The sequence below is a fragment of the Tachypleus tridentatus genome, chromosome 11 (assembly GCF_004210375.1).
Source record: "Tachypleus tridentatus isolate NWPU-2018 chromosome 11, ASM421037v1, whole genome shotgun sequence".
Taxonomy (NCBI): domain Eukaryota; kingdom Metazoa; phylum Arthropoda; class Merostomata; order Xiphosura; family Limulidae; genus Tachypleus; species Tachypleus tridentatus.
Window position 1 is genome coordinate 16,518,398 of NC_134835.1, and position 27,159 is coordinate 16,545,556.

The 27,159-nt window shown below is 34.3% G+C and overlaps 1 protein-coding gene across 1 annotated transcript; it reads right to left on the minus strand.

The window, feature by feature from the left end:
• Nucleotides 1–240: 240 nt before the first annotated feature.
• Nucleotides 241–12,470, minus strand: LOC143231700 (uncharacterized). The gene is made up of 6 exons (XM_076466293.1): nt 12,441–12,470; nt 10,846–11,010; nt 5,390–5,581; nt 4,470–4,583; nt 2,493–2,726; nt 241–1,908 (listed from the first exon to the last, which is right to left on the minus strand). Exons 2-6 carry the CDS (start codon nt 10,958–10,960, stop codon nt 944–946), a joined length of 1,620 nt encoding a protein of 539 aa, XP_076322408.1. The 5' UTR covers nt 10,961–11,010; nt 12,441–12,470; the 3' UTR covers nt 241–943.
• Between the last annotated feature and the right edge of the window lie 14,689 nt (nt 12,471–27,159).

The following is a 27,159-nucleotide window of genomic DNA, read 5'->3' on the forward strand; positions in this document are numbered from 1 at the left end:
CCGGTTCAGGATCAGTTTCATTCAATATTCTAAAGAATAAACCACATCCGGTTCAGGATCAGTTTCATTCAATATTCTAAAGAATAAACCACATCCGGTTCAGGATCAGTTTCATTCAATATTCTAAAGAATAAACCACATCCGGTTCAGGATCAGTTTCATTCAATATTCTAAAGAATAAACCACATCCGGTTCAGGATCAGTTTCATTCAATATTCTAAAGAATAAATCACATCCGGTTCAGGATCTGTTTCATTCAATATTCTAAAGAATAAACCACATCCGGTTCAGGATCAGTTTCATTCAATATTCTAAAGAATAAACCACATCCGGTTCAGGATCAGTTTCATTCAATATTCTAAAGAATAAACCACATTCGGTTCAGGACCAGTTTCATTCAATATTCTAAAGAATAAACCACATCCGGTTCAGGATCAGTTTCATTCAATATTCTAAAGAATAAACCACATCCAGTTCAGAATCAGTTTCAATCAATATTCTAAAGAATAAACCACATCCAGTTCAGAATCAGTTTCATTCAATATTCTAAAGAATAAACCACATCCGGTTCAGGATCAGTTTCATTGAAATTTCCATAAGTTTTGTTCTCTTTACTAAATAGGCCCGACATGGCCAGGCGGTTAAGGCGCTCGGCTCGTAATTTGAGGTTCGAGTCACCATCGCACCAAACATGCTCGCCTTTTCAGCCGTGGGGACGTTATAATGTGACGGTCCATCCCACTATTCGTTGGTAAAAGATTAGCCCAAGAGTTGGCGGTGGATGGTGATGACTAGGTGCCTTCCCTCTAACCTTACACTGCTAAATTAGGGACGGCTAGTGCATATAGCCCTCGTGCAGCTTTGCGCTAATTTCAAAAACAAACAAACAATTCTTTACTAAATGCACTACGCCAGAATATTTCAATTACCAGTTAAGCCTGTTTTATTTCGGTATGGTAGGTGCGGTACTATCAACCTGAGATGGGCTCACACAGTCATTACTTATAGATATTGGTACTACAGTACCACTTAAGGAATTTCCATTTGATGTGGTAGATACAGTTCCATCAACCTGGGATGAATTTTCACAGTCATTACTTGTAGATATTGGTACTACAGTACCACTTAAAGAATTTCCATTCAATGTGGTAGATGCGAAACCATCAACCTGGGATGAATTTTCACTGGCAATACTTGTAGATATTGGTACTACAGTACCACTTAAGGAATGTCCATTCAATGTGGTAGAGGCGAAACCATCAACCTGAGATGGGTTCACACAGCCATTACTTGTAGATATTGGTACTACAGTACCACTTAAGGAATGTCCATTCAATGTGGTAGAGGCGAAACCATCAACCTGAGATGGGTTCACACAGCCATTGCTTGTAGATATTGGTACTACAGTACCACTTAAGGAATTTCCATTCAATGTGGTAGATACAGTACCATCAACCTGAGATGGGCTCACACAGCCATTACTTGTAGATGTTGGTACGACAGTATCAGTCAATACATTTTCATTCGCTATGCTAGACACAGTACTGTCAACTTGGCATAACTCTACATCAGAGGTTTCGAGTGCTATTAGTGGGCCAGTTTGACTTAAAACGTTTTCTTCCCGTTCCCTGCACGTAGACGTATCAGAAAGAGACGTGGTAGACACGTGAATGTCATCAGGAGATGAACTGTTTGTTTGTGACATCCACTGGCTACTGCAAGGTTCGGGAATAAAACCAGCATTTTCAAACCCATATGTAGGAGCCTGAGAAGTTAAAATTCTTCCAACGATGGCGCTATAGGGGGGGGGGGGGAGTAGGTACAATTTTAATACTTCCTCATAAGTGGGAGGTGGATCATACCTAGGAGGTTCCGTGGGTACACCTTGTCCATTTGTACCACCCCGATCTGAAAGGTAAGTTTGTGTTTAAAAAAACAAACTAGTCATATTACCACAGACCAAGAAACAAGATGTTTGTGAAAGATAATTCAATTAGTGTGATTCAGTAAAACATATGCAACAATGACACTAATTTATACATTTACATAAGAAAACAAGAATAACGTAGCCCATTTATTTGTTAGACGTAAACGACAAAGAGTGAAAACGATCTGAGAATAATATAATGTAGTCACTCAACTATCAACTATCACAGTAAACACAATTAACTGGTTTTTACATTTTAAAAATGCTGATTTAATATCAAAGTACACACATGGGTGTTACGTACCTTTTCCCTTCACACAAGTATATATGATATACATATATCTGCAAATTCAAACATACGTGATATACCAGAGATATCCTTCATGCATTTACACATTAAACAGAGATATCAAATGGCAAGCCATAAATTATTTTGATGTGTAATATTGAAATACAGAATTAAAGAAGAAATTGTGATTTTTAAAATCAAAACTGAATAAAACCTCCATTTTAAAGATATTTAAATTTTTAAAAACTGAGAGTATTGGTATATCCATCTTCTCACCTATTTCTTCGCTGATGGTGTTCAAGGAAGGTCCATCAGTCGTTTGACGGTTCTGTTGTTTATGTAGCTTCAATATGATCATAACTATTGTCAGTACAAACATTCCAAGACCTGCTAGACTAGTGAGCAGTATGAGACTGTGAGTACCTGTTCTGGCTGTTCCCTCCTCTTTGGGGTGGTAATAATTTGGAGTAAAGGATTTCCACCAGTAAACACCATGAGATACAGTGTTCCCTGTAAACAAATCAAATATTCTCAAACAAAATCCTGTCACAACAAATACGTACAGGTGTTATCTGTTAACTCAGTGAGTATTGTTACAAAATTACTACATCAACAATACACGTCTTATCTGTTAACTCAGTGAGTATTGTTACTAAATTACTACATCAAAAATACACGTCTTATCTGTTAACTCAATGAGTATTGTTACAAAATTACTATATAAAAATACACGTCTTCTCTGTTAACTCAGTGAGTATTGTTACTAAATTACTATATAAAAATACACGTCTTATCTGTTAACTCAGTGAGTATTGTTACAAAATTACTATATAAAAATACACGTCTTATCTGTTAACTCAGTGACTATTGTTACAAAATTACTACATCAACAATACACGTCTCATCTGTTAACTCAGTGAGTATTGTCACAAAATTACTACATCAACAATACACGTCTTATCTGTTAACTCAACGAGTATTGTTACTAAATCACTATATAAAAACACAGGTCTTCTCTGTTAACTCAACGAGTATTGTTACTAAATCACTATATAAAAACACAGGTCTTCTCTGTTAACTCAGTGAGTATTGTTAAAACCGCTATCAAACGTGCACGTCTTCTATGTTAACTCAGTATGTAATTTCATTAAATCACTATATGAAAAATACACGGTTTTTTTTTGTCATCTCATTGAGTATCATTAAAACCTTTATCAAAAATATACGTCTTCTCCGTTAGCTCAGTTAGTATTGGTGGTTAATCGCTAATGTTTTCTAAAGTTTTATAGTTTCCACTACTGTGACATTTGGATTGGTTAATCGCTAATGTTTTCTAGAGTTTTGTAGTTTCCACCACTGTGACATTTGGATTGGTTAATTTATTTGTGAAAGTAGCAATACATAAATTCGATAATATATATTCATAAATTTTAACATTTGGTTACCTACAGTAAGCCATTTACAGTCACTAGTTCATAGCAATTTTAAGTTTTATATTTTGTCAAAAGCTACATTTCTTTGATTCACATAATTTTCATTCATTATCTTAACTTCTCTCCATTTCCAATTTTCCGAATCCCAGTCACACCAAACATTCTGCTCTTTTCAGGCGTTACAATGTGACGGTCAATCCCACTATTCGTTGGTAAAAGAGTAGCTCAAGAGTTGGCGGTGGGTGGTGATGACTAGGCGCCTTACCTCTTGTCTTACATTGCTAAATTAGAGACGGCTAACGCAGATAGCCCTCGAGTAACTTTGCGCGAAATTCAAAACAATTTCACGACTGTCAAAAATATGCTGGCAGCAAACGAATTTGACTGCCTTTGATTTCTGGAATCTGCTACAAGTTTACTATGAAGTAGAGTTAGAAACTTCATATTTTATTGGTTAGAAATTACCCAATAGTCACTGCTCCTTAACTATCGTTCATCTCACTTCTACATATTGAAACACTGATTGTATGTTTACAAGTTCTGTAAACCTAGTTACCAAAACTTTCCCTAATTGAATCTTCATTTCTCCAAAAGAAATGCTATCAAACTGAAGTTAACGTAAGTTTATGGTAATTAATTTACGTAATCCAACAGGATCAAATAACGCTACAATATATTAAACAAAAAATACGACCTAATACCTAACCTAACCACCTAACCTAACCACCTAACTAAACCTAACCACCTAACCTAACCTAACCGCCTAACTTTCAAACTTGAAAAACTGTTGTATGATCACTTTCCTGCTTAGAAAACGTACCGTCACATAAGATCTCGTCAGATCCATCACCACAATGGTTAAATCCATCGCACTGAAGCTTTGGGCTTATGCAACGACCATTACTGCATCGAAAATCGTTTCCTGAAAAGCAGCCTGGAAAATTTAAATTTCAATTAATTAACACATGATTTAGAAGTCATTCTAAACTGAAAATTTTAGATTTCAGTTAATTAGCACATGCTTTACAAGTCATTCTAAACTGAAAATTTTATATTTCAGTTAATTAGCACATGCTTTACAAGTCATTTTAAACTGAAAATTTTAGATTTCAGTTAATTAGCACATGATTTACAAGTCATTCTACATAAATGAAGCTAACAATATAAATTAAGTGACTTTTATCAACCTTTATTCAGAAGAATGTGCATTACTTTATACAAGCTTCAATGTGCTCTCTAATTCACAAGCGTAAATGTATAAACACAACTTTATTTTTCATGACATTTTAAAATGTTTTATCCAATTTTATCGATGAATTGGGCAAAAGAACACCCTAAATAAACTTAGTTACTCTAACATAATAGCCTCTAAAGAATCAGAAGCCATCTTGACACTGTTTGATGTTTCATCCAGTTATAACCAATGTAGCAGAGTGAACAAAAGAACACCCTAAATAAATTGTAGTTACTATAACATAACAGCCTCTAAAGGACTAGAAGCCATCTAGACACTGGTGTTTTACTGTAAATTAGTAATAAAACAAAATAGACTGTTGTAACATTTTAAAATGAATCTACTTCAAAAAATATATTTTCTAACAGTGCAACATATTTTCATGCTGGAGTGTCATACGGAAAATTCTTGTAATCCTGAGGGTTTATAATGCTATAATTTGTGGTTCGATACAGTGCAATACTTCACTATACCGCTACTATCAAAATAAACAATGTATTACGTACCGTCACGTTTAAACGCTGTGTACACAATCACAACTCGTGACTTGCTCGTGAACGTTCCCTGTAGCATCAAGTAGCATCCTTCTGACGCGGGAACCACACTTTCTCGTCCTCCATGTTGGAAGCTCTTCACGGACTGCAGTAGAGGAGATTTCGATGTAAAACCATGTCGAACTTCGACTATGGACTGTTCAGCTGCAGAATATGTGGATACATATTTCGTAGTTACGGGTATGAATTGTTACATATGGAATATTAAGAACACTTAACGAGATTTTATTGTAATTTAACTTCTTTCGTTAGAAGCTCTACTGCAAACATAACTGAAAGACAGGCTCCCTTAAAAAATGTGAAACGAAGTAACCAAACCTGATAACGAGGAGATGCAGGGTATGATGTGTTACTAGACACTACAGAAGGACAAATACAAACGTTGTGGTGTACAAAATACAGGTGGTGCCCAAGCATGCATGGGATTCCCACAGGATTGCATTATACACTGAGACCCAATTAAACACGAGCTGCAAAGATTAACCCATATATCGCATTATTGTTTCACGAAACATACATAGAGCTTTCTGGTTGGCTTTTACAATCAGAACACATGATGCTATAGTACAAATACACACAAATATCTGGTTGGAAACAGTTTCGTGGCTGAAATTCGATTGGTTATAATGTATAAGATGATGTCTCAGCTTTCATCAGTGTCGTTGTTTGAAACTGGAAAATCAAAGACACTGGTCTTAGACACATATGGAAGCGTTCATGTGGTGCTATGCCTCTGACACTCTGTTAACCACAGGAACATAGCAACATTGGTAAAGCAATGAACAGTCTGTGTTCTAAAGCTGTATTAGAAATACCGGCTGGTAATCATCTAATACGTGTAGTACCACTTGTAAATTATCCATAGCATATATAGATGTACAAACAAATCTAATATGATGTTACATAAGTTGTCCCTAACAACAATGAAATTTTAAATAAAAGTACATGTGACTGTTTGGCTCTCGACCCATATGTAAGTCAGCTTGCATCATTTAGAATTGCTTATGTTAGATAGAGTTAGCATCCTGTTCTTAACTCTATCATCATCGGCTTCACAGAGGGACAGTGTTAAGAAATCCCACAACTATTGACATTATAAACTGTACATGATTCCATCTAGAATAACAATGACCAATGAAGTAAAAGTTGCCAAGTACAGACCATTGGATTAATATATAATAATGCTGGGGAACATGTCATTTCATTTGGCATTCAAGGCAATTCTAACAGCCATAAACATTCTACTTATATGTGATAATTGAAAAGTGTTTTATAGATTGTTAATATAAAGGTCACAGTGCTGCTTTACTAGAAATACAGAAACTCATATCCTCAAGATGTCATGAGGCGCTATGCATTTCACTCATGTATATCATAAACAGGTTAAACTGCTTTATTTTGGACACCAGTTCTTGTGTAGTATCCCTTATTTCTTCCACAATACTGAACAATACACAACTAACACAATACAATAAAGAAATGGTTACACGAGAAGCTTGTGATAGTGTCTTGATCTCTGTTGCATGTGAAACATTGTACATGTGAAATATCAGGAAGTTATAGTACTGTTCACTGAAAACATCCGGACATATCTCTGATTTTGAGAGGGGTTCATTTATATGTAATACATCTTGTAACTGCAAAATTTATTTTCTACGAAAGTTACTACAAACTATTATCTTTTAAGAAAGGTACTATGAATTTCAAAGTACGTTACTACAAAGTACTATCTTCTAGGAATCTAAGTTTTGTATATAACGGTGCAAAGGTTTTGAGTAGTCTAGAACTCAAAAGCCTTGTTTTTGCTGATAATAAAATTATACGAGATACGTACATAATTATAACAGCTTGTTTGATGTCTATATAATAGCTTCACACTGTATAAATGCATCGTCAGCAAAGTTTGTATGCGAGGTTATTAGGTCCATGTGGAGGTAAAAACAAATTTTCAGTTTTTCATTTTGGGGCTCTTATGGGTATTTTTTACAACTACTACGCCCCCTGTAAACAGATCTTCACCAAACTGACGTTTTCACATTTTATGTTTTGCAGTTTTATTGAAATTTACGCCTCTTTACAACTACATATACAGGAAGCAACTTTTCATATCCTAAGATAACCTTTCATTAATCACTGAGTTACATAACCTAAAATGTTGAGCCAGTTTAAAAAAATTTCTCCTGGTTTTAAATGAAAAAAACAAACAAAATGAAGTTCACTTCTGAGAACTGTTAATATTACATTTTCGTTCCTAGAATTTCATGTCTTAACCAGGATAGTGTTATCATTAACGTGTCTATCCCACTGTTGATGGTGGACTGTCAATCATTTCTGAGTCATTCTACATTCTCGGGAAGAATTCTACCTTTGAATGTTAAAATCTCTTATAATTAAGTTAAGACTGCAAGTTCTTAGCCAGAAGATGAAAGCATTACCACTACATCTTCAGCTATAAAAATGTAATAAAAGAATAGACACGAACATCGATTACTGAAGATGCAGCAAAAACGGAGATCCTTAACGATGTCCATCATTACTTTTAACTTGTTAAAAGGATTAACCATCATAAAATATCTCTATATCCGAGACCCTAAACCATCAACAGACATTCCCAGCAATCAATTACCAACCCTCATAGAATTCACCACGATGAAAACAAACTTCATGTTCAACAACCACAACTATATTCAAACAAATGACCTAAACATGGACAACCCAGTATCACCAGTTCCAGCCAATATTTTTATGACACAAGTTGAAACACAAGCAGTTAACACAGCATTACATCCACCACTATACTGGTACAGATATGTTGACTACACAATTGCAGGATTCACATCTACAGAACACACACTTAATTTTTTCAATCACATTAACGCTATACATCCCAACATCAACTTCACATGTGAACAAGAAGAAAGCAATCAAATATCATTTCTTAACCTCAAAATTACAAGAACCGACACACAATTCAAAACAGAAATCCACCGAAAAATCACCCATACTGGACTATACATTCCTTGGGACTCAGCACATGAAACAAAACAAAAACTCAACATACTAAGAAACCAAATAAACACAGCCATAAAACTATGCTCACCAGATAAAATTAACGATGAATTAGACAAAATAAAACAATACTTCATCAACATCAATAAGTTTCCTCCACAAACCGGAGATAATATTATAGTTCTAATTCTTGTGTTATTTTTTATATTAAGAAACCATGGGGTTTTCCTCTATACGGTAAAACGTTTTCAAGCCTTCGTTTCAAAAAGGCTTTCTTTTTATATTTTTAATTCATGGTTTAACGTGCTTTATTTGTTTCACTTCAACCAAACCTATTACTTAACTTCATAGATAGATATACATCATGTATGCTAATATTTCGTTTTTAGCCTCAACATCATTATGAGAAACGTTGGCCTGTGTTTACCTGAGTCAAATAACAGGTATAATTATATCGTTGGTCTAGATTTACCTGAGTCAAATAACAGGTATAATTATATCGTTGGTCTAGGTTTACCTGAGTCAAATAGCAGGTATAATTATATCGTTGGTCTATGTTTACCTAAGTCAAATAACATGTATAATTATATCGTTGGTCTAGGTTTACCTGAGTCAAATAACAGGTATAATTATATCGTTGGTCTAGGTTTACCTGAGTCAAATAACAGGTATAATTATATCGTTGGTCTATGTTTACCTAAGTCAAATAACAGGTATAATTATATCGTTGGTCTAGGTTTACTTGAGTCAAATAACAGGTAAAATTATATCGTTGGTCTAGGTTTACCTGAGTCAAATAACAGGTATAATTATATCGTTGGTCTAGGTTTACCTGAGTCAAATAACAGGTATAATTATATTGTTGGTCTAGGTTTACTTGAGTCAAATAACAGGTAAAATTATATCGTTGGTCTAGGTTTACCTGAGTCAAATAACAGGTAAAATTATATCGTTGGTCTAGGTTTACCTGAGTCAAATAACAGGTATAATTATATCGTTGGTCTAGGTTTACTTGAGTCAAATAACAGGTAAAATTATATCGTTGGTCTAGGTTTACCTGAGTCAAATAACAGGTATAATTATATCGTTGGTCTAGGTTTACCTGAGTCAAATAACAGGTAAAATTATATCGTTGGTCTAGGTTTACCTGAGTCAAATAACAGGTAAAATTATATCGTTGGTCTAGGTTTACCTGAGTCAAATAACAGGTATAATTATATCGTTGGTCTAGGTTTACCTGAGTCAAATAACAGGTATAATTATATCGTTGGTCTAGGTTTACCTGAGTCAAATAGCAGGTATAATTATATCGTTGGTCTAGGTTTACCTGAGTCAAATAGCAGGTATAATTATATCGTTGGTCTATGTTTACCTAAGTCAAATAACAGGTATAATTATATCGTTGGTCTAGGTTTACTTGAGTCAAATAACAGGTAAAATTATATCGTTGGTCTAGGTTTACCTGAGTCAAATAACAGGTATAATTATATCGTTGGTCTAGGTTTACCTGAGTCAAATAACAGGTATAATTATATCGTTGGTCTAGGTTTACCTGAGTCAAATAACAGGTATAATTATATCGTTGGTCTAGGTTTACCTGAGTCAAATAACAGGTATAATTATATCGTTGGTCTAGGTTTACCTGAGTCAAATAACAGGTATAATTATATCGTTGGTCTAGGTTTACCTGAGTCAAATAACAGGTATAATTATATCGTTGGTCTAGGTTTACCTGAGTCAAATAGCAGGTATAATTATATCGTTGGTCTATGTTTACCTAAGTCAAATAACATGTATAATTATATCGTTGGTCTAGGTTTACCTGAGTCAAATAACAGGTATAATTATATCGTTGGTCTAGGTTTACCTGAGTCAAATAACAGGTATAATTATATCGTTGGTCTAGGTTTACCTGAGTCAAATAGCAGGTATAATTATATCGTTGGTCTATGTTTACCTAAGTCAAATAACATGTATAATTATATCGTTGGTCTAGGTTTACCTGAGTCAAATAACAGGTATAATTATATCGTTGGTCAATGTTTACCTGAGTCAAATAACAGGTATAATTATATCCTTGGTCTAGGTTTACCTGAGTCTGTTTAGACCAATGTTAACGCACTAAAAATGCATTTCGTGTAAAATTAAGGAGGATCTCTAAAGTAAAGTAAGAACTCAGTAATTTTTGGTAAGGAGTTTTGAATTACTTTAGTAAACGTGACAGAGATGCAATAAACCAACGTATTTAGCATTTCTGGTAACACACGCCACCAAAAGTTTCCTGCAACTCACCGCAGAAAATTACAGAAGTGTGACATGTAGGACTATGCTGTTTTATAGTAGCTATGTTGGGGTCCTCCGCGTGCTATTAATTCATAATAGAATGTTTTAAAACCTACCCATATCTTCAAACTGTAACACGTGAACAGCCAAGTAAGTGTCATATGCATAGGAATTTTCTGGATGGAAAATCCAAATACAATTGTATCTTCGAATACGATCTCCAGAAACCATCTCCTTCAATATGATGGTACCACCAGCGTCTCTTACCAGGCCACCACACTCTATGGAAAAATCACAGTATCAAAGTAACAGTTGCAGTCGAAGAACAGAACATGTTAGATGTAAACTTTTTTTCTGAGTTCAACTACCAGATTTATAAAACACAGATTTATGCTTCAATATAAAACGGTTTTGTTGTCTATTTAGAAGTAATTCAGACGTTACAGTTCATTCTCTAATGCTTACTTTGTTGTTCCACACACAAAGGGATAGGAAAACCATTGGGACTAAGGTATCTTTCTCTGATCATTATAAAGTGTCGTTCGTATAAATTGAGATCGGAGCCACCGACAGTGTACAACTGGTTTCATTCTAATTCTAACTGTGAGTATACCGTGCTACGACAAAGAAATACTAAAAACCAGTTTCCAATACTAAAGATTACCTATTGTGAATTCTGATTTGATGTTAGACATATACTACAAATTCTCTCTTAACTGAATGTTATCTGATATTATGTTATATTGCAGATTCGGTTTTATCTAATATTCCGTGAAAACTGATTTAATCTTACCTTACATTCAGGTTTAACTGTTTCTTATGAGGATTGTTATTTTATAAACAATTTCATAAACCCTACAGAATATAATCACAAGTTAATATCAACAATCTCACAAAGTTAATATTTCATAAACCCTACAGAATATAATCACAAGTTAATATCAACAATCTCACAAAGTTAATATTTCATAAACCCTACAGAATATAATCACAAGTTAATCTCTACCAATCTCACAAAGTTAATATTTCATAAACCTTACAGAATATAATCACAAGTTAATATCTACCAATCTCACAAAGTTAATATTTCATAAACCCTACAGAATATAATCACAAGTTAATATCTACCAATCTCACGAAGTTAATATTTCATAAACCCTACAGAATATAATCACAAGTTAATATCTACCAATCTCACAAAGTTAATATTTCATAAACCCTACAGAATATAATCACAAGTTAATATCTACCAATCTCACAAAGTTAATATTTCATAAACCTTACACAATATAATCACAAGTTAATATCTACCAATCTCACAAAGTTAATATTTCATAAACCCTACAGAATATAATCACAAGTTAATATCTACCAATCTCACAAAGTTAATATTTCATAAACCCTACAGAATATAATCACAAGTTAATATCTACCAATCTCACAAAGTTACAATTTCATAAACCCTACAGAATATAATCACAAGTTAATATTTCATAAACCCTAGAATATAATCACAAGTTAATATCTACCAATCTCACAAAGTTAATATTTCATGAACCCTACAGAATATAATCACAAGTTAATATCTACCAATCTCACAAAGTTAATATTTCATAAACCTTACAGAATATAATAACAAGTTAATATTTCGTATCTTTTATTTCTGGAAATAAGTTATTTTTGTAAAAAGTCAGTAAAGATAAGAACGAACCAGAGGACGTGTCTGTGATCCAGTCTTTCTTTGAAGCTGAAATAAAAGACATCTGTATCAATATTCAGACATAAAGTGAAGGTGATGACAATTTTAACATTTCTTTATTATTTAACTTGACTCACAGACCTTTAATTAAATAAAACAAAGTTAACCGTAAGGTATGATATCGCTCATTGGTATACAAAGATTCCTGAACATACAACCACATAATTAAAAAAAATGCATAAGTTGAAAGGGGAAAGTTTATATAGTTAATACTTTGATAAAGAAAAAGGTAATATTGTTTATACATTTATAGAGAAAGAGTTATATTGTTTATAAGCTGATCAAGAAAAGGTTATATTGTTTATACATTGATACAGAAAAGGTTATATTGCTCATGCGTTGATATAGGAGATTATCTTGTTTATTCACTAATAAAGAAAAGGTTCTTTTTGTTTATACGGTGATATAGAAATGTTTACGTTACTTTACTTGATGTATACAAAGGTTTACACTGTTAATACTAATTGTTCGTGAACATCATGCTCATGTATTTTCTTTTTTTTGTGATCTAAGATTTATGTTCTATGTTCTAGCTGAAAGGCCTTAAATCTCTTCTTAGCGAATTATCAACTTAATATTTCATATGCCTGATGAGAGATTGTGTTAAAACTTCAACAAAGCTATGTTTGAACACACATACGCCTGATGTGAGATTGTGTTAAAACTTCACCAATGCTATGTTTGAACACACATACGCCTGATGTGAGATTGTGTTAAAACTTCAACAATGCTATGTTTGAACACACATACGCCTGATGTGAGATTGTGTTAAAACTTCAACAATGCTATGTTTGAACACACATATGCCTGATGTGAGATTGTGTTAAAACTTCAACAATGCTATGTTTGAACACACATATGCCTGATGTGAGATTGTGTTAAAACTTCAACAAAGCTATGTTTGAACACACATACGCCTGATGTGAGATTGTGTTAAAACTTCAACAATGCTATGTTTGAACACACATATGCCTGATGTGAGATTGTGTTAAAACTTCAACAATGCTATGTTTGAACACACATACGCCTGATGTGAGATTGTGTTAAAACTTCAACAATGCTATGTTTGAACACACATATGCCTGATGTGAGATTGTGTTAAAACTTCAACAAGGCTGTGTTTGAACACACATACGCCTGATGTGAGATTGTGTTAAAACTTCAACAATGCTATGTTTGAACACACATATGTCTGATGTGAAATTGTGTTAAAACTTCAACAATGCTATGTTTGAACACACATATGTCTGATGTGAAATTGTGTTAAAACTTCAACAATGCTATGTTTGAACACACATATGCCTGATGTGAGATTGTGTTAAAACTTCAACAATGCTATGTTTGAACACACATACGCCTGATGTGAGATTGTGTTAAAACTTCAACAATGCTATGTTTGAACACACATATGCCTGATGTGAGATTGTGTTAAAACTTCAACAAGGCTGTGTTTGAACACACATACGCCTGATGTGAGATTGTGTTAAAACTTCAACAATGCTATGTTTGAACACACATATGTCTGATGTGAAATTGTGTTAAAACTTCAACAATGCTATGTTTGAACACACATATGTCTGATGTGAAATTGTGTTAAAACTTCAACAATGCTATGTTTGAACACACATATGCCTGATGTGAAATTGTGTTAAAACTTCACCAATGCTATGTTTGAACACACATACGCCTGATGTGAGATTGTGTTAAAACTTCACCAATGCTATGTTCGAACACACATATGTCTCTTGTGAGATTGTGTTAAAACTTCAACAATGCTATGTTTGAACACACATATGCCTGATGTGAGATTGTGTTAAAACTTCAACAATGCTATGTTCGAACACACATATGCCTGATGTGAGATTGTGTTAAAACTTTAACAATGCTATGTTTGAACACACATATGCCTGATGTGAGATTTTGTTAAAACTTCACCAATGCTATGTTTGAACACATATGCCTGATGTGAGATTGTGTTAAAACTTCACCAATGCTATATTTGAACACACATATGCCTGATGTGAGATTTTGTTAAAACTTCACCAATGCTATGTTTGAACACACATACGCCTGATGTGAGATTGTGTTGAAACTTCAACAATGCTATGTTTGAACAAACATATGTTTCATGTGAGATTGTGTTAAAACTTCAACAATGCTATGTTTGAACACACATACGCCTGATGTGAGATTGTGTTAAAACTTCAACAATGCTATGTTTGAACACACATATGTCTGATGTGAAATTGTGTTAAAACTTCAACAATGCTATGTTTGAACACACATATGCCTGATGTGAAATTGTGTTAAAACTTCACCAATGCTATGTTTGAACACACATACGCCTGATGTGAGATTGTGTTAAAACTTTAACAATGCTATGTTTGAACACACATATGCCTGATGTGAGATTTTGTTAAAACTTCACCAATGCTATGTTTGAACACATATGCCTGATGTGAGATTGTGTTAAAACTTCACCAATGCTATATTTGAACACACATATGCCTGATGTGAGATTTTGTTAAAACTTCACCAATGCTATGTTTGAACACACATACGCCTGATGTAAGATTGTGTTGAAACTTCAACAATGCTATGTTTGAACAAACATATGTTTCATGTGAGATTGTGTTAAAACTTCAACAATGCTATGTTTGAACACACATACGCCTGATGTGAGATTGTGTTAAAACTTCAACAATGCTGTGTTTTAACACACATACGCCTGATGTGAGATTGTGTTAAAACTTCAACAATGCTATGTTTGAACACACATACGCCTGATGTGAGATTGTGTTAAAATTTCACCAATGCTATGTTTGAACACACCTATGCCTGATGTGAGATTGTGTTAAAACTTCACCAATGCTATGTTTGAACACACATACGCCTGATGTAAGATTGTGTTGAAACTTCAACAATGCTATGTTTGAACAAACATATGTTTCATGTGAGATTGTGTTAAAACTTCAACAATGCTATGTTTGAACACACATACGCCTGATGTGAGATTGTGTTAAAACTTCAACAATGCTGTGTTTTAACACACATACGCCTGATGTGAGATTGTGTTAAAACTTCAACAATGCTATGTTCGAACACACATACGCCTGATGTGAGATTGTGTTAAAACTTCAACAATGCTATGTTTGAACACACATATGCCTGATGTGAGATTGTGTTAAAATTTCAACAACGCTATGTTTGAACACACATACGCCTGATGTGAGATTGTGTTAAACTTCAACAATGCTATGTTTGAACACACATATGTCTCATGTGAGATTGTGTTAAAACTTCAACAATGCTATGTTTGAACACACATATGCCTGATGAGATTGTGTTAAAACTTCAACAATGCTATGTTTGAACACACATACGCCTGATGTGAGATTGGGTTAAAACTTCAACAATGCTATGTTTTAACACACATACGCCTGATGTGAGATTGTGTTAAAACTTCAACAATGCTATGTTTGCACACACATATGCCTGATGTGAGATTGTGTTAAAACTTCAACAATGCTATGTTTGAACACAGATACGCCTGATGTGAGATTGTGTTAAAACTTCAACAATGCTATGTTTGAACACAGATACGCCTGATGTGAGATTGTGTTAAAACTTCAACAATGCTATGTTTGAACACAGATACGCCTGATGTGAAATTGTGTTAAAACTTCAACAATGCTATGTTTGAACACAGATACGCCTGATGTGAGATTGTGTTAAAACTTCAACAATGCTATGTTTGAACACAGATACGCCTGATGTGAGATTGTGTTAAAACTTCAACAATGCTATGTTTGAACACACATATGCCTGATGTGAGATTGTGTTAAAACTTCAACAATGCTATGTTTGAACACACATATGCCTGATGTGAGATTGTGTTAAAACTTCACCAATGCTATGTTTTAACACACATATGCCTGATGTGAGATTGTGTTAAAACTTCAACAATGCTATGTTTTAACACACATATGCCTGATGTGAGATTGTGTTAAAACTTCAACAATGCTATGTCACACACATATGCCTGATGTGAGATTTTGTTAAAACTTCAACAATGCTATGTTTGAACACATATGCCTGATGTGAGATTGGGTTAAAACTTCAACAATGCTATGTTTGAACACAGATACGCCTGATGTGAGATTGTGTTAAAACTTCACCAATGCTATGTTTGAACACACATACGCCTGATGTGAGATTGTGTTAAAACTTCAACAATGCTATGTTTGAACACACATACGCCTGATGTGAGATTGTGTTAAAACTTCAACAATGCTATGTTTGAACACACATATGCCTGATGTGAGATTGTGTTAAAACTTCAACAATGCTATGTTTGAACACACATATGCCTGATGTGAGATTGTGTTAAAACTTCAACAAAGCTATGTTTGAACACACATACGCCTGATGTGAGATTGTGTTAAAACTTCAACAAAGCTATGTTTGAACACACATACGCCTGATGTGAGATTGTGTTAAAACTTCAACAATGCTATGTTTGAACACACATACGCCTGATGTGAGATTGTGTTAAAACTTCAACAATGCTATGTTTGAACACACATACGCCTGATGTGAGATTGTGTTAAAACTTCAACAATGCTATGTTTGAACACACATATGCCTGATGTGAGATTGTGTTAAAACTTCAACAATGCTATGTTTGAACACACATATGCCTGATGTGAGATTGTGTTAAAACTTCAACAAAGCTATGTTTGAACACACATACGCCTGATGTGAGATTGTGTTAAAACTTCAACAATGCTATGTTTGAACACACATATGCCTGATGTGAGATTGTGTTAAAACTTCAACAATGCCATGTTTGAACACACATACGCCTGATGTGAGATTGTGTTAAAACTTCAACAATGCTATGTTTGAACACACATATGCCTGATGTGAGATTGTGTTAAAACTTCAACAAGGCTGTGTTTGAACACACATACGCCTGATGTGAGATTGTGTTAAAACTTCAACAATGCTATGTTTGAACACACATATGTCTGATGTGAAATTGTGTTAAAACTTCAACAATGCTATGTTTGAACACACATATGTCTGATGTGAAATTGTGTTAAAACTTCAACAATGCTATGTTTGAACACACATATGCCTGATGTGAGATTGTGTTAAAACTTCAACAATGCTATGTTTGAACACACATACGCCTGATGTGAGATTGTGTTAAAACTTCAACAATGCTATGTTTGAACACACATATGCCTGATGTGAGATTGTGTTAAAACTTCAACAAGGCTGTGTTTGAACACACATACGCCTGATGTGAGATTGTGTTAAAACTTCAACAATGCTATGTTTGAACACACATATGTCTGATGTGAAATTGTGTTAAAACTTCAACAATGCTATGTTTGAACACACATATGTCTGATGTGAAATTGTGTTAAAACTTCAACAATGCTATGTTTGAACACACATATGCCTGATGTGAAATTGTGTTAAAACTTCACCAATGCTATGTTTGAACACACATACGCCTGATGTGAGATTGTGTTAAAACTTCACCAATGCTATGTTCGAACACACATATGTCTCTTGTGAGATTGTGTTAAAACTTCAACAATGCTATGTTTGAACACACATATGCCTGATGTGAGATTGTGTTAAAACTTCAACAATGCTATGTTCGAACACACATATGCCTGATGTGAGATTGTGTTAAAACTTTAACAATGCTATGTTTGAACACACATATGCCTGATGTGAGATTTTGTTAAAACTTCACCAATGCTATGTTTGAACACATATGCCTGATGTGAGATTGTGTTAAAACTTCACCAATGCTATATTTGAACACACATATGCCTGATGTGAGATTTTGTTAAAACTTCACCAATGCTATGTTTGAACACACATACGCCTGATGTGAGATTGTGTTGAAACTTCAACAATGCTATGTTTGAACAAACATATGTTTCATGTGAGATTGTGTTAAAACTTCAACAATGCTATGTTTGAACACACATACGCCTGATGTGAGATTGTGTTAAAACTTCAACAATGCTATGTTTGAACACACATATGTCTGATGTGAAATTGTGTTAAAACTTCAACAATGCTATGTTTGAACACACATATGCCTGATGTGAAATTGTGTTAAAACTTCACCAATGCTATGTTTGAACACACATACGCCTGATGTGAGATTGTGTTAAAACTTTAACAATGCTATGTTTGAACACACATATGCCTGATGTGAGATTTTGTTAAAACTTCACCAATGCTATGTTTGAACACATATGCCTGATGTGAGATTGTGTTAAAACTTCACCAATGCTATATTTGAACACACATATGCCTGATGTGAGATTTTGTTAAAACTTCACCAATGCTATGTTTGAACACACATACGCCTGATGTAAGATTGTGTTGAAACTTCAACAATGCTATGTTTGAACAAACATATGTTTCATGTGAGATTGTGTTAAAACTTCAACAATGCTATGTTTGAACACACATACGCCTGATGTGAGATTGTGTTAAAACTTCAACAATGCTGTGTTTTAACACACATACGCCTGATGTGATTGTGTTAAAACTTCAACAATGCTATGTTTGAACACACATACGCCTGATGTGAGATTGTGTTAAAATTTCACCAATGCTATGTTTGAACACACCTATGCCTGATGTGAGATTGTGTTAAAACTTCACCAATGCTATGTTTGAACACACATACGCCTGATGTAAGATTGTGTTGAAACTTCAACAATGCTATGTTTGAACAAACATATGTTTCATGTGAGATTGTGTTAAAACTTCAACAATGCTATGTTTGAACACACATACGCCTGATGTGAGATTGTGTTAAAACTTCAACAATGCTGTGTTTTAACACACATACGCCTGATGTGAGATTGTGTTAAAACTTCAACAATGCTATGTTCGAACACACATACGCCTGATGTGAGATTGTGTTAAAACTTCAACAATGCTATGTTTGAACACACATATGCCTGATGTGAGATTGTGTTAAAATTTCAACAACGCTATGTTTGAACACACATACGCCTGATGTGAGATTGTGTTAAACTTCAACAATGCTATGTTTGAACACACATATGTCTCATGTGAGATTGTGTTAAAACTTCAACAATGCTATGTTTGAACACACATATGCCTGATGAGAGATTGTGTTAAAACTTCAACAATGCTATGTTTGAACACACATACGCCTGATGTGAGATTGGGTTAAAACTTCAACAATGCTATGTTTTAACACACATACGCCTGATGTGAGATTGTGTTAAAACTTCAACAATGCTATGTTTGCACACACATATGCCTGATGTGAGATTGTGTTAAAACTTCAACAATGCTATGTTTGAACACAGATACGCCTGATGTGAGATTGTGTTAAAACTTCAACAATGCTATGTTTGAACACAGATACGCCTGATGTGAGATTGTGTTAAAACTTCAACAATGCTATGTTTGAACACAGATACGCCTGATGTGAAATTGTGTTAAAACTTCAACAATGCTATGTTTGAACACAGATACGCCTGATGTGAGATTGTGTTAAAACTTCAACAATGCTATGTTTGAACACAGATACGCCTGATGTGAGATTGTGTTAAAACTTCAACAATGCTATGTTTGAACACACATATGCCTGATGTGAGATTGTGTTAAAACTTCAACAATGCTATGTTTGAACACACATATGCCTGATGTGAGATTGTGTTAAAACTTCACCAATGCTATGTTTTAACACACATATGCCTGATGTGAGATTGTGTTAAAACTTCAACAATGCTATGTTTTAACACACATATGCCTGATGTGAGATTGTGTTAAAACTTCAACAATGCTATGTCACACACATATGCCTGATGTGAGATTTTGTTAAAACTTCAACAATGCTATGTTTGAACACATATGCCTGATGTGAGATTGGGTTAAAACTTCAACAATGCTATGTTTGAACACAGATACGCCTGATGTGAGATTGTGTTAAAACTTCACCAATGCTATGTTTGAACACACATACGCCTGATGTGAGATTGTGTTAAAACTTCAACAATGCTATGTTTGAACACACATACGCCTGATGTGAGATTGTGTTAAAACTTCAACAATGCTATGTTTGAACACACATATGCCTGATGTGAGATTGTGTTAAAACTTCAACAATGCTATGTTTGAACACACATATGCCTGATGTGAGATTGTGTTAAAACTTCAACAAAGCTATGTTTGAACACACATACGCCTGATGTGAGATTGTGTTAAAACTTCAACAAAGCTATGTTTGAACACACATACGCCTGATGTGAGATTGTGTTAAAACTTCAACAATGCTATGTTTGAACACACATACGCCTGATGTGAGATTGTGTTAAAACTTCAACAATGCTATGTTTGAACACACATACGCCTGATGTGAGATTGTGTTAAAACTTCAACAATGCTATGTTTGAACACACATATGCCTGATGTGAGATTGTGTTAAAACTTCAACAATGCTATGTTTGAACACACATATGCCTGATGTGAGATTGTGTTAAAACTTCAACAAAGCTATGTTTGAACACACATACGCCTGATGTGAGATTGTGTTAAAACTTCAACAATGCTATGTTTGAACACACATATGCCTGATGTGAGATTGTGTTAAAACTTCAACAATGCCATGTTTGAACACACATACGCCTGATGTGAGATTGTGTTAAAACTTCAACAATGCTATGTTTGAACACACATATGCCTGATGTGAGATTGTGTTAAAACTTCAACAAGGCTGTGTTTGAACACACATACGCCTGATGTGAGATTGTGTTAAAACTTCAACAATGCTATGTTTGAACACACATATGTCTGATGTGAAATTGTGTTAAAACTTCAACAATGCTATGTTTGAACACACATATGTCTGATGTGAAATTGTGTTAAAACTTCAACAATGCTATGTTTGAACACACATATGCCTGATGTGAGATTGTGTTAAAACTTCAACAATGCTATGTTTGAACACACATACGCCTGATGTGAGATTGTGTTAAAACTTCAACAATGCTATGTTTGAACACACATATGCCTGATGTGAGATTGTGTTAAAACTTCAACAAGGCTGTGTTTGAACACACATACGCCTGATGTGAGATTGTGTTAAAACTTCAACAATGCTATGTTTGAACACACATATGTCTGATGTGAAATTGTGTTAAAACTTCAACAATGCTATGTTTGAACACACATATGTCTGATGTGAGAATTGTGTTAAAACTTCAACAATGCTATGTTTGAACACACATATGCCTGATGTGAAATTGTGTTAAAACTTCACCAATGCTATGTTTGAACACACATACGCCTGATGTGAGATTGTGTTAAAACTTCACCAATGCTATGTTCGAACACACATATGTCTCTTGTGAGATTGTGTTAAAACTTCAACAATGCTATGTTTGAACACACATATGCCTGATGTGAGATTGTGTTAAAACTTCAACAATGCTATGTTCGAACACACATATGCCTGATGTGAGATTGTGTTAAAACTTTAACAATGCTATGTTTGAACACACATATGCCTGATGTGAGATTTTGTTAAAACTTCACCAATGCTATGTTTGAACACATATGCCTGATGTGAGATTGTGTTAAAACTTCACCAATGCTATATTTGAACACACATATGCCTGATGTGAGATTTTGTTAAAACTTCACCAATGCTATGTTTGAACACACATACGCCTGATGTGAGATTGTGTTGAAACTTTAACAATGCTAGGTTTGAACAAACATATGTTTCATGTGAGATTGTGTTAAAACTTCAACAATGCTATGTTTGAACACACATACGCCTGATGTGAGATTGTGTTAAAACTTCAACAATGCTATGTTTGAACACACATATGTCTGATGTGAAATTGTGTTAAAACTTCAACAATGCTATGTTTGAACACACATATGCCTGATGTGAAATTGTGTTAAAACTTCACCAATGCTATGTTTGAACACACATACGCCTGATGTGAGATTGTGTTAAAACTTTAACAATGCTATGTTTGAACACACATATGCCTGATGTGAGATTTTGTTAAAACTTCACCAATGCTATGTTTGAACACATATGCCTGATGTGAGATTGTGTTAAAACTTCACCAATGCTATATTTGAACACACATATGCCTGATGTGAGATTTTGTTAAAACTTCACCAATGCTATGTTTGAACACACATACGCCTGATGTAAGATTGTGTTGAAACTTCAACAATGCTATGTTTGAACAAACATATGTTTCATGTGAGATTGTGTTAAAACTTCAACAATGCTATGTTTGAACACACATACGCCTGATGTGAGATTGTGTTAAAACTTCAACAATGCTGTGTTTTAACACACATACGCCTGATGTGAGATTGTGTTAAAACTTCAACAATGCTATGTTTGAACACACATACGCCTGATGTGAGATTGTGTTAAAATTTCACCAATGCTATGTTTGAACACACCTATGCCTGATGTGAGATTGTGTTAAAACTTCACCAATGCTATGTTTGAACACACATACGCCTGATGTAAGATTGTGTTGAAACTTCAACAATGCTATGTTTGAACAAACATATGTTTCATGTGAGATTGTGTTAAAACTTCAACAATGCTATGTTTGAACACACATACGCCTGATGTGAGATTGTGTTAAAACTTCAACAATGCTGTGTTTTAACACACATACGCCTGATGTGAGATTGTGTTAAAACTTCAACAATGCTATGTTCGAACACACATACGCCTGATGTGAGATTGTGTTAAAACTTCAACAATGCTATGTTTGAACACACATATGCCTGATGTGAGATTGTGTTAAAATTTCAACAACGCTATGTTTGAACACACATACGCCTGATGTGAGATTGTGTTAAACTTCAACAATGCTATGTTTGAACACACATATGTCTCATGTGAGATTGTGTTAAAACTTCAACAATGCTATGTTTGAACACACATATGCCTGATGTGAGATTGTGTTAAAACTTCAACAAAGCTATGTTTGAACACACATACGCCTGATGTGAGATTGTGTTAAAACTTCAACAAAGCTATGTTTGAACACACATACGCCTGATGTGAGATTGTGTTAAAACTTCAACAATGCTATGTTTGAACACACATACGCCTGATGTGAGATTGTGTTAAAACTTCAACAATGCTATGTTTGAACACACATACGCCTGATGTGAGATTGTGTTAAAACTTCAACAATGCTATGTTTGAACACACATATGCCTGATGTGAGATTGTGTTAAAACTTCAACAATGCTATGTTTGAACACACATATGCCTGATGTGAGATTGTGTTAAAACTTCAACAATGCTATGTTTGAACACACATACGCCTGATGTGAGATTGTGTTAAAACTTCAACAATGCTATGTTTGAACACACATATGCCTGATGTGAGATTGTGTTAAAACTTCAACAATGCCATGTTTGAACACACATACGCCTGATGTGAGATTGTGTTAAAACTTCAACAATGCTATGTTTGAACACACATATGCCTGATGTGAGATTGTGTTAAAACTTCAACAAGGCTGTGTTTGAACACACATACGCCTGATGTGAGATTGTGTTAAAACTTCAACAATGCTATGTTTGAACACACATATGTCTGATGTGAAATTGTGTTAAAACTTCAACAATGCTATGTTTGAACACACATATGTCTGATGTGAAATTGTGTTAAAACTTCAACAATGCTATGTTTGAACACACATATGCCTGATGTGAGATTGTGTTAAAACTTCAACAATGCTATGTTTGAACACACATACGCCTGATGTGAGATTGTGTTAAAACTTCAACAATGCTATGTTTGAACACACATATGCCTGATGTGAGATTGTGTTAAAACTTCAACAAGGCTGTGTTTGAACACACATACGCCTGATGTGAGATTGTGTTAAAACTTCAACAATGCTATGTTTGAACACACATATGTCTGATGTGAAATTGTGTTAAAACTTCAACAATGCTATGTTTGAACACACATATGTCTGATGTGAAATTGTGTTAAAACTTCAACAATGCTATGTTTGAACACACATATGCCTGATGTGAAATTGTGTTAAAACTTCACCAATGCTATGTTTGAACACACATACGCCTGATGTGAGATTGTGTTAAAACTTCACCAATGCTATGTTCGAACACACATATGTCTCTTGTGAGATTGTGTTAAAACTTCAACAATGCTATGTTTGAACACACATATGCCTGATGTGAGATTGTGTTAAAACTTCAACAATGCTATGTTCGAACACACATATGCCTGATGTGAGATTGTGTTAAAACTTTAACAATGCTATGTTTGAACACACATATGCCTGATGTGAGATTTTGTTAAAACTTCACCAATGCTATGTTTGAACACATATGCCTGATGTGAGATTGTGTTAAAACTTCACCAATGCTATATTTGAACACACATATGCCTGATGTGAGATTTTGTTAAAACTTCACCAATGCTATGTTTGAACACACATACGCCTGATGTGAGATTGTGTTGAAACTTCAACAATGCTATGTTTGAACAAACATATGTTTCATGTGAGATTGTGTTAAAACTTCAACAATGCTATGTTTGAACACACATACGCCTGATGTGAGATTGTGTTAAAACTTCAACAATGCTATGTTTGAACACACATATGTCTGATGTGAAATTGTGTTAAAACTTCAACAATGCTATGTTTGAACACACATATGCCTGATGTGAAATTGTGTTAAAACTTCACCAATGCTATGTTTGAACACACATACGCCTGATGTGAGATTGTGTTAAAACTTTAACAATGCTATGTTTGAACACACATATGCCTGATGTGAGATTTTGTTAAAACTTCACCAATGCTATGTTTGAACACATATGCCTGATGTGAGATTGTGTTAAAACTTCACCAATGCTATATTTGAACACACATATGCCTGATGTGAGATTTTGTTAAAACTTCACCAATGCTATGTTTGAACACACATACGCCTGATGTAAGATTGTGTTGAAACTTCAACAATGCTATGTTTGAACAAACATATGTTTCATGTGAGATTGTGTTAAAACTTCAACAATGCTATGTTTGAACACACATACGCCTGATGTGAGATTGTGTTAAAACTTCAACAATGCTGTGTTTTAACACACATACGCCTGATGTGAGATTGTGTTAAAACTTCAACAATGCTATGTTTGAACACACATACGCCTGATGTGAGATTGTGTTAAAATTTCACCAATGCTATGTTTGAACACACCTATGCCTGATGTGAGATTGTGTTAAAACTTCACCAATGCTATGTTTGAACACACATACGCCTGATGTAAGATTGTGTTGAAACTTCAACAATGCTATGTTTGAACAAACATATGTTTCATGTGAGATTGTGTTAAAACTTCAACAATGCTATGTTTGAACACACATACGCCTGATGTGAGATTGTGTTAAAACTTCAACAATGCTGTGTTTTAACACACATACGCCTGATGTGAGATTGTGTTAAAACTTCAACAATGCTATGTTCGAACACACATACGCCTGATGTGAGATTGTGTTAAAACTTCAACAATGCTATGTTTGAACACACATATGCCTGATGTGAGATTGTGTTAAAATTTCAACAACGCTATGTTTGAACACACATACGCCTGATGTGAGATTGTGTTAAACTTCAACAATGCTATGTTTGAACACACATATGTCTCATGTGAGATTGTGTTAAAACTTCAACAATGCTATGTTTGAACACACATATGCCTGATGAGAGATTGTGTTAAAACTTCAACAATGCTATGTTTGAACACACATACGCCTGATGTGAGATTGGGTTAAAACTTCAACAATGCTATGTTTTAACACACATACGCCTGATGTGAGATTGTGTTAAAACTTCAACAATGCTATGTTTGCACACACATATGCCTGATGTGAGATTGTGTTAAAACTTCAACAATGCTATGTTTGAACACAGATACGCCTGATGTGAGATTGTGTTAAAACTTCAACAATGCTATGTTTGAACACAGATACGCCTGATGTGAGATTGTGTTAAAACTTCAACAATGCTATGTTTGAACACAGATACGCCTGATGTGAAATTGTGTTAAAACTTCAACAATGCTATGTTTGAACACAGATACGCCTGATGTGAGATTGTGTTAAAACTTCAACAATGCTATGTTTGAACACAGATACGCCTGATGTGAGATTGTGTTAAAACTTCAACAATGCTATGTTTGAACACACATATGCCTGATGTGAGATTGTGTTAAAACTTCAACAATGCTATGTTTGAACACACATATGCCTGATGTGAGATTGTGTTAAAACTTCACCAATGCTATGTTTTAACACACATATGCCTGATGTGAGATTGTGTTAAAACTTCAACAATGCTATGTTTTAACACACATATGCCTGATGTGAGATTGTGTTAAAACTTCAACAATGCTATGTCACACACATATGCCTGATGTGAGATTTTGTTAAAACTTCAACAATGCTATGTTTGAACACATATGCCTGATGTGAGATTGTGTTAAAACTTCAACAATGCTATGTTTGAACACAGATACGCCTGATGTGAGATTGTGTTAAAACTTCAACAATGCTATGTTTG

Excerpts from the sequence above, each read along its gene's own strand:
- LOC143231700 (XM_076466293.1), bottom strand. The coding sequence starts at position 10,960 with ATGGTTTCTGGAGATCGTATTCGAAGATACAATTGTATTTGGATTTTC. Across the intron at positions 5,582-10,845 it reads GTTACAGTTTGAAGATATGG|CTGAACAGTCCATAGTCGAA; the intron begins GTAGGTTTTAAA and ends CATATTCTGCAG. Across the intron at positions 1,909-2,492 it reads CACCATCAGCGAAGAAATAG|ATCGGGGTGGTACAAATGGA; the intron begins GTGAGAAGATGG and ends CTTACCTTTCAG.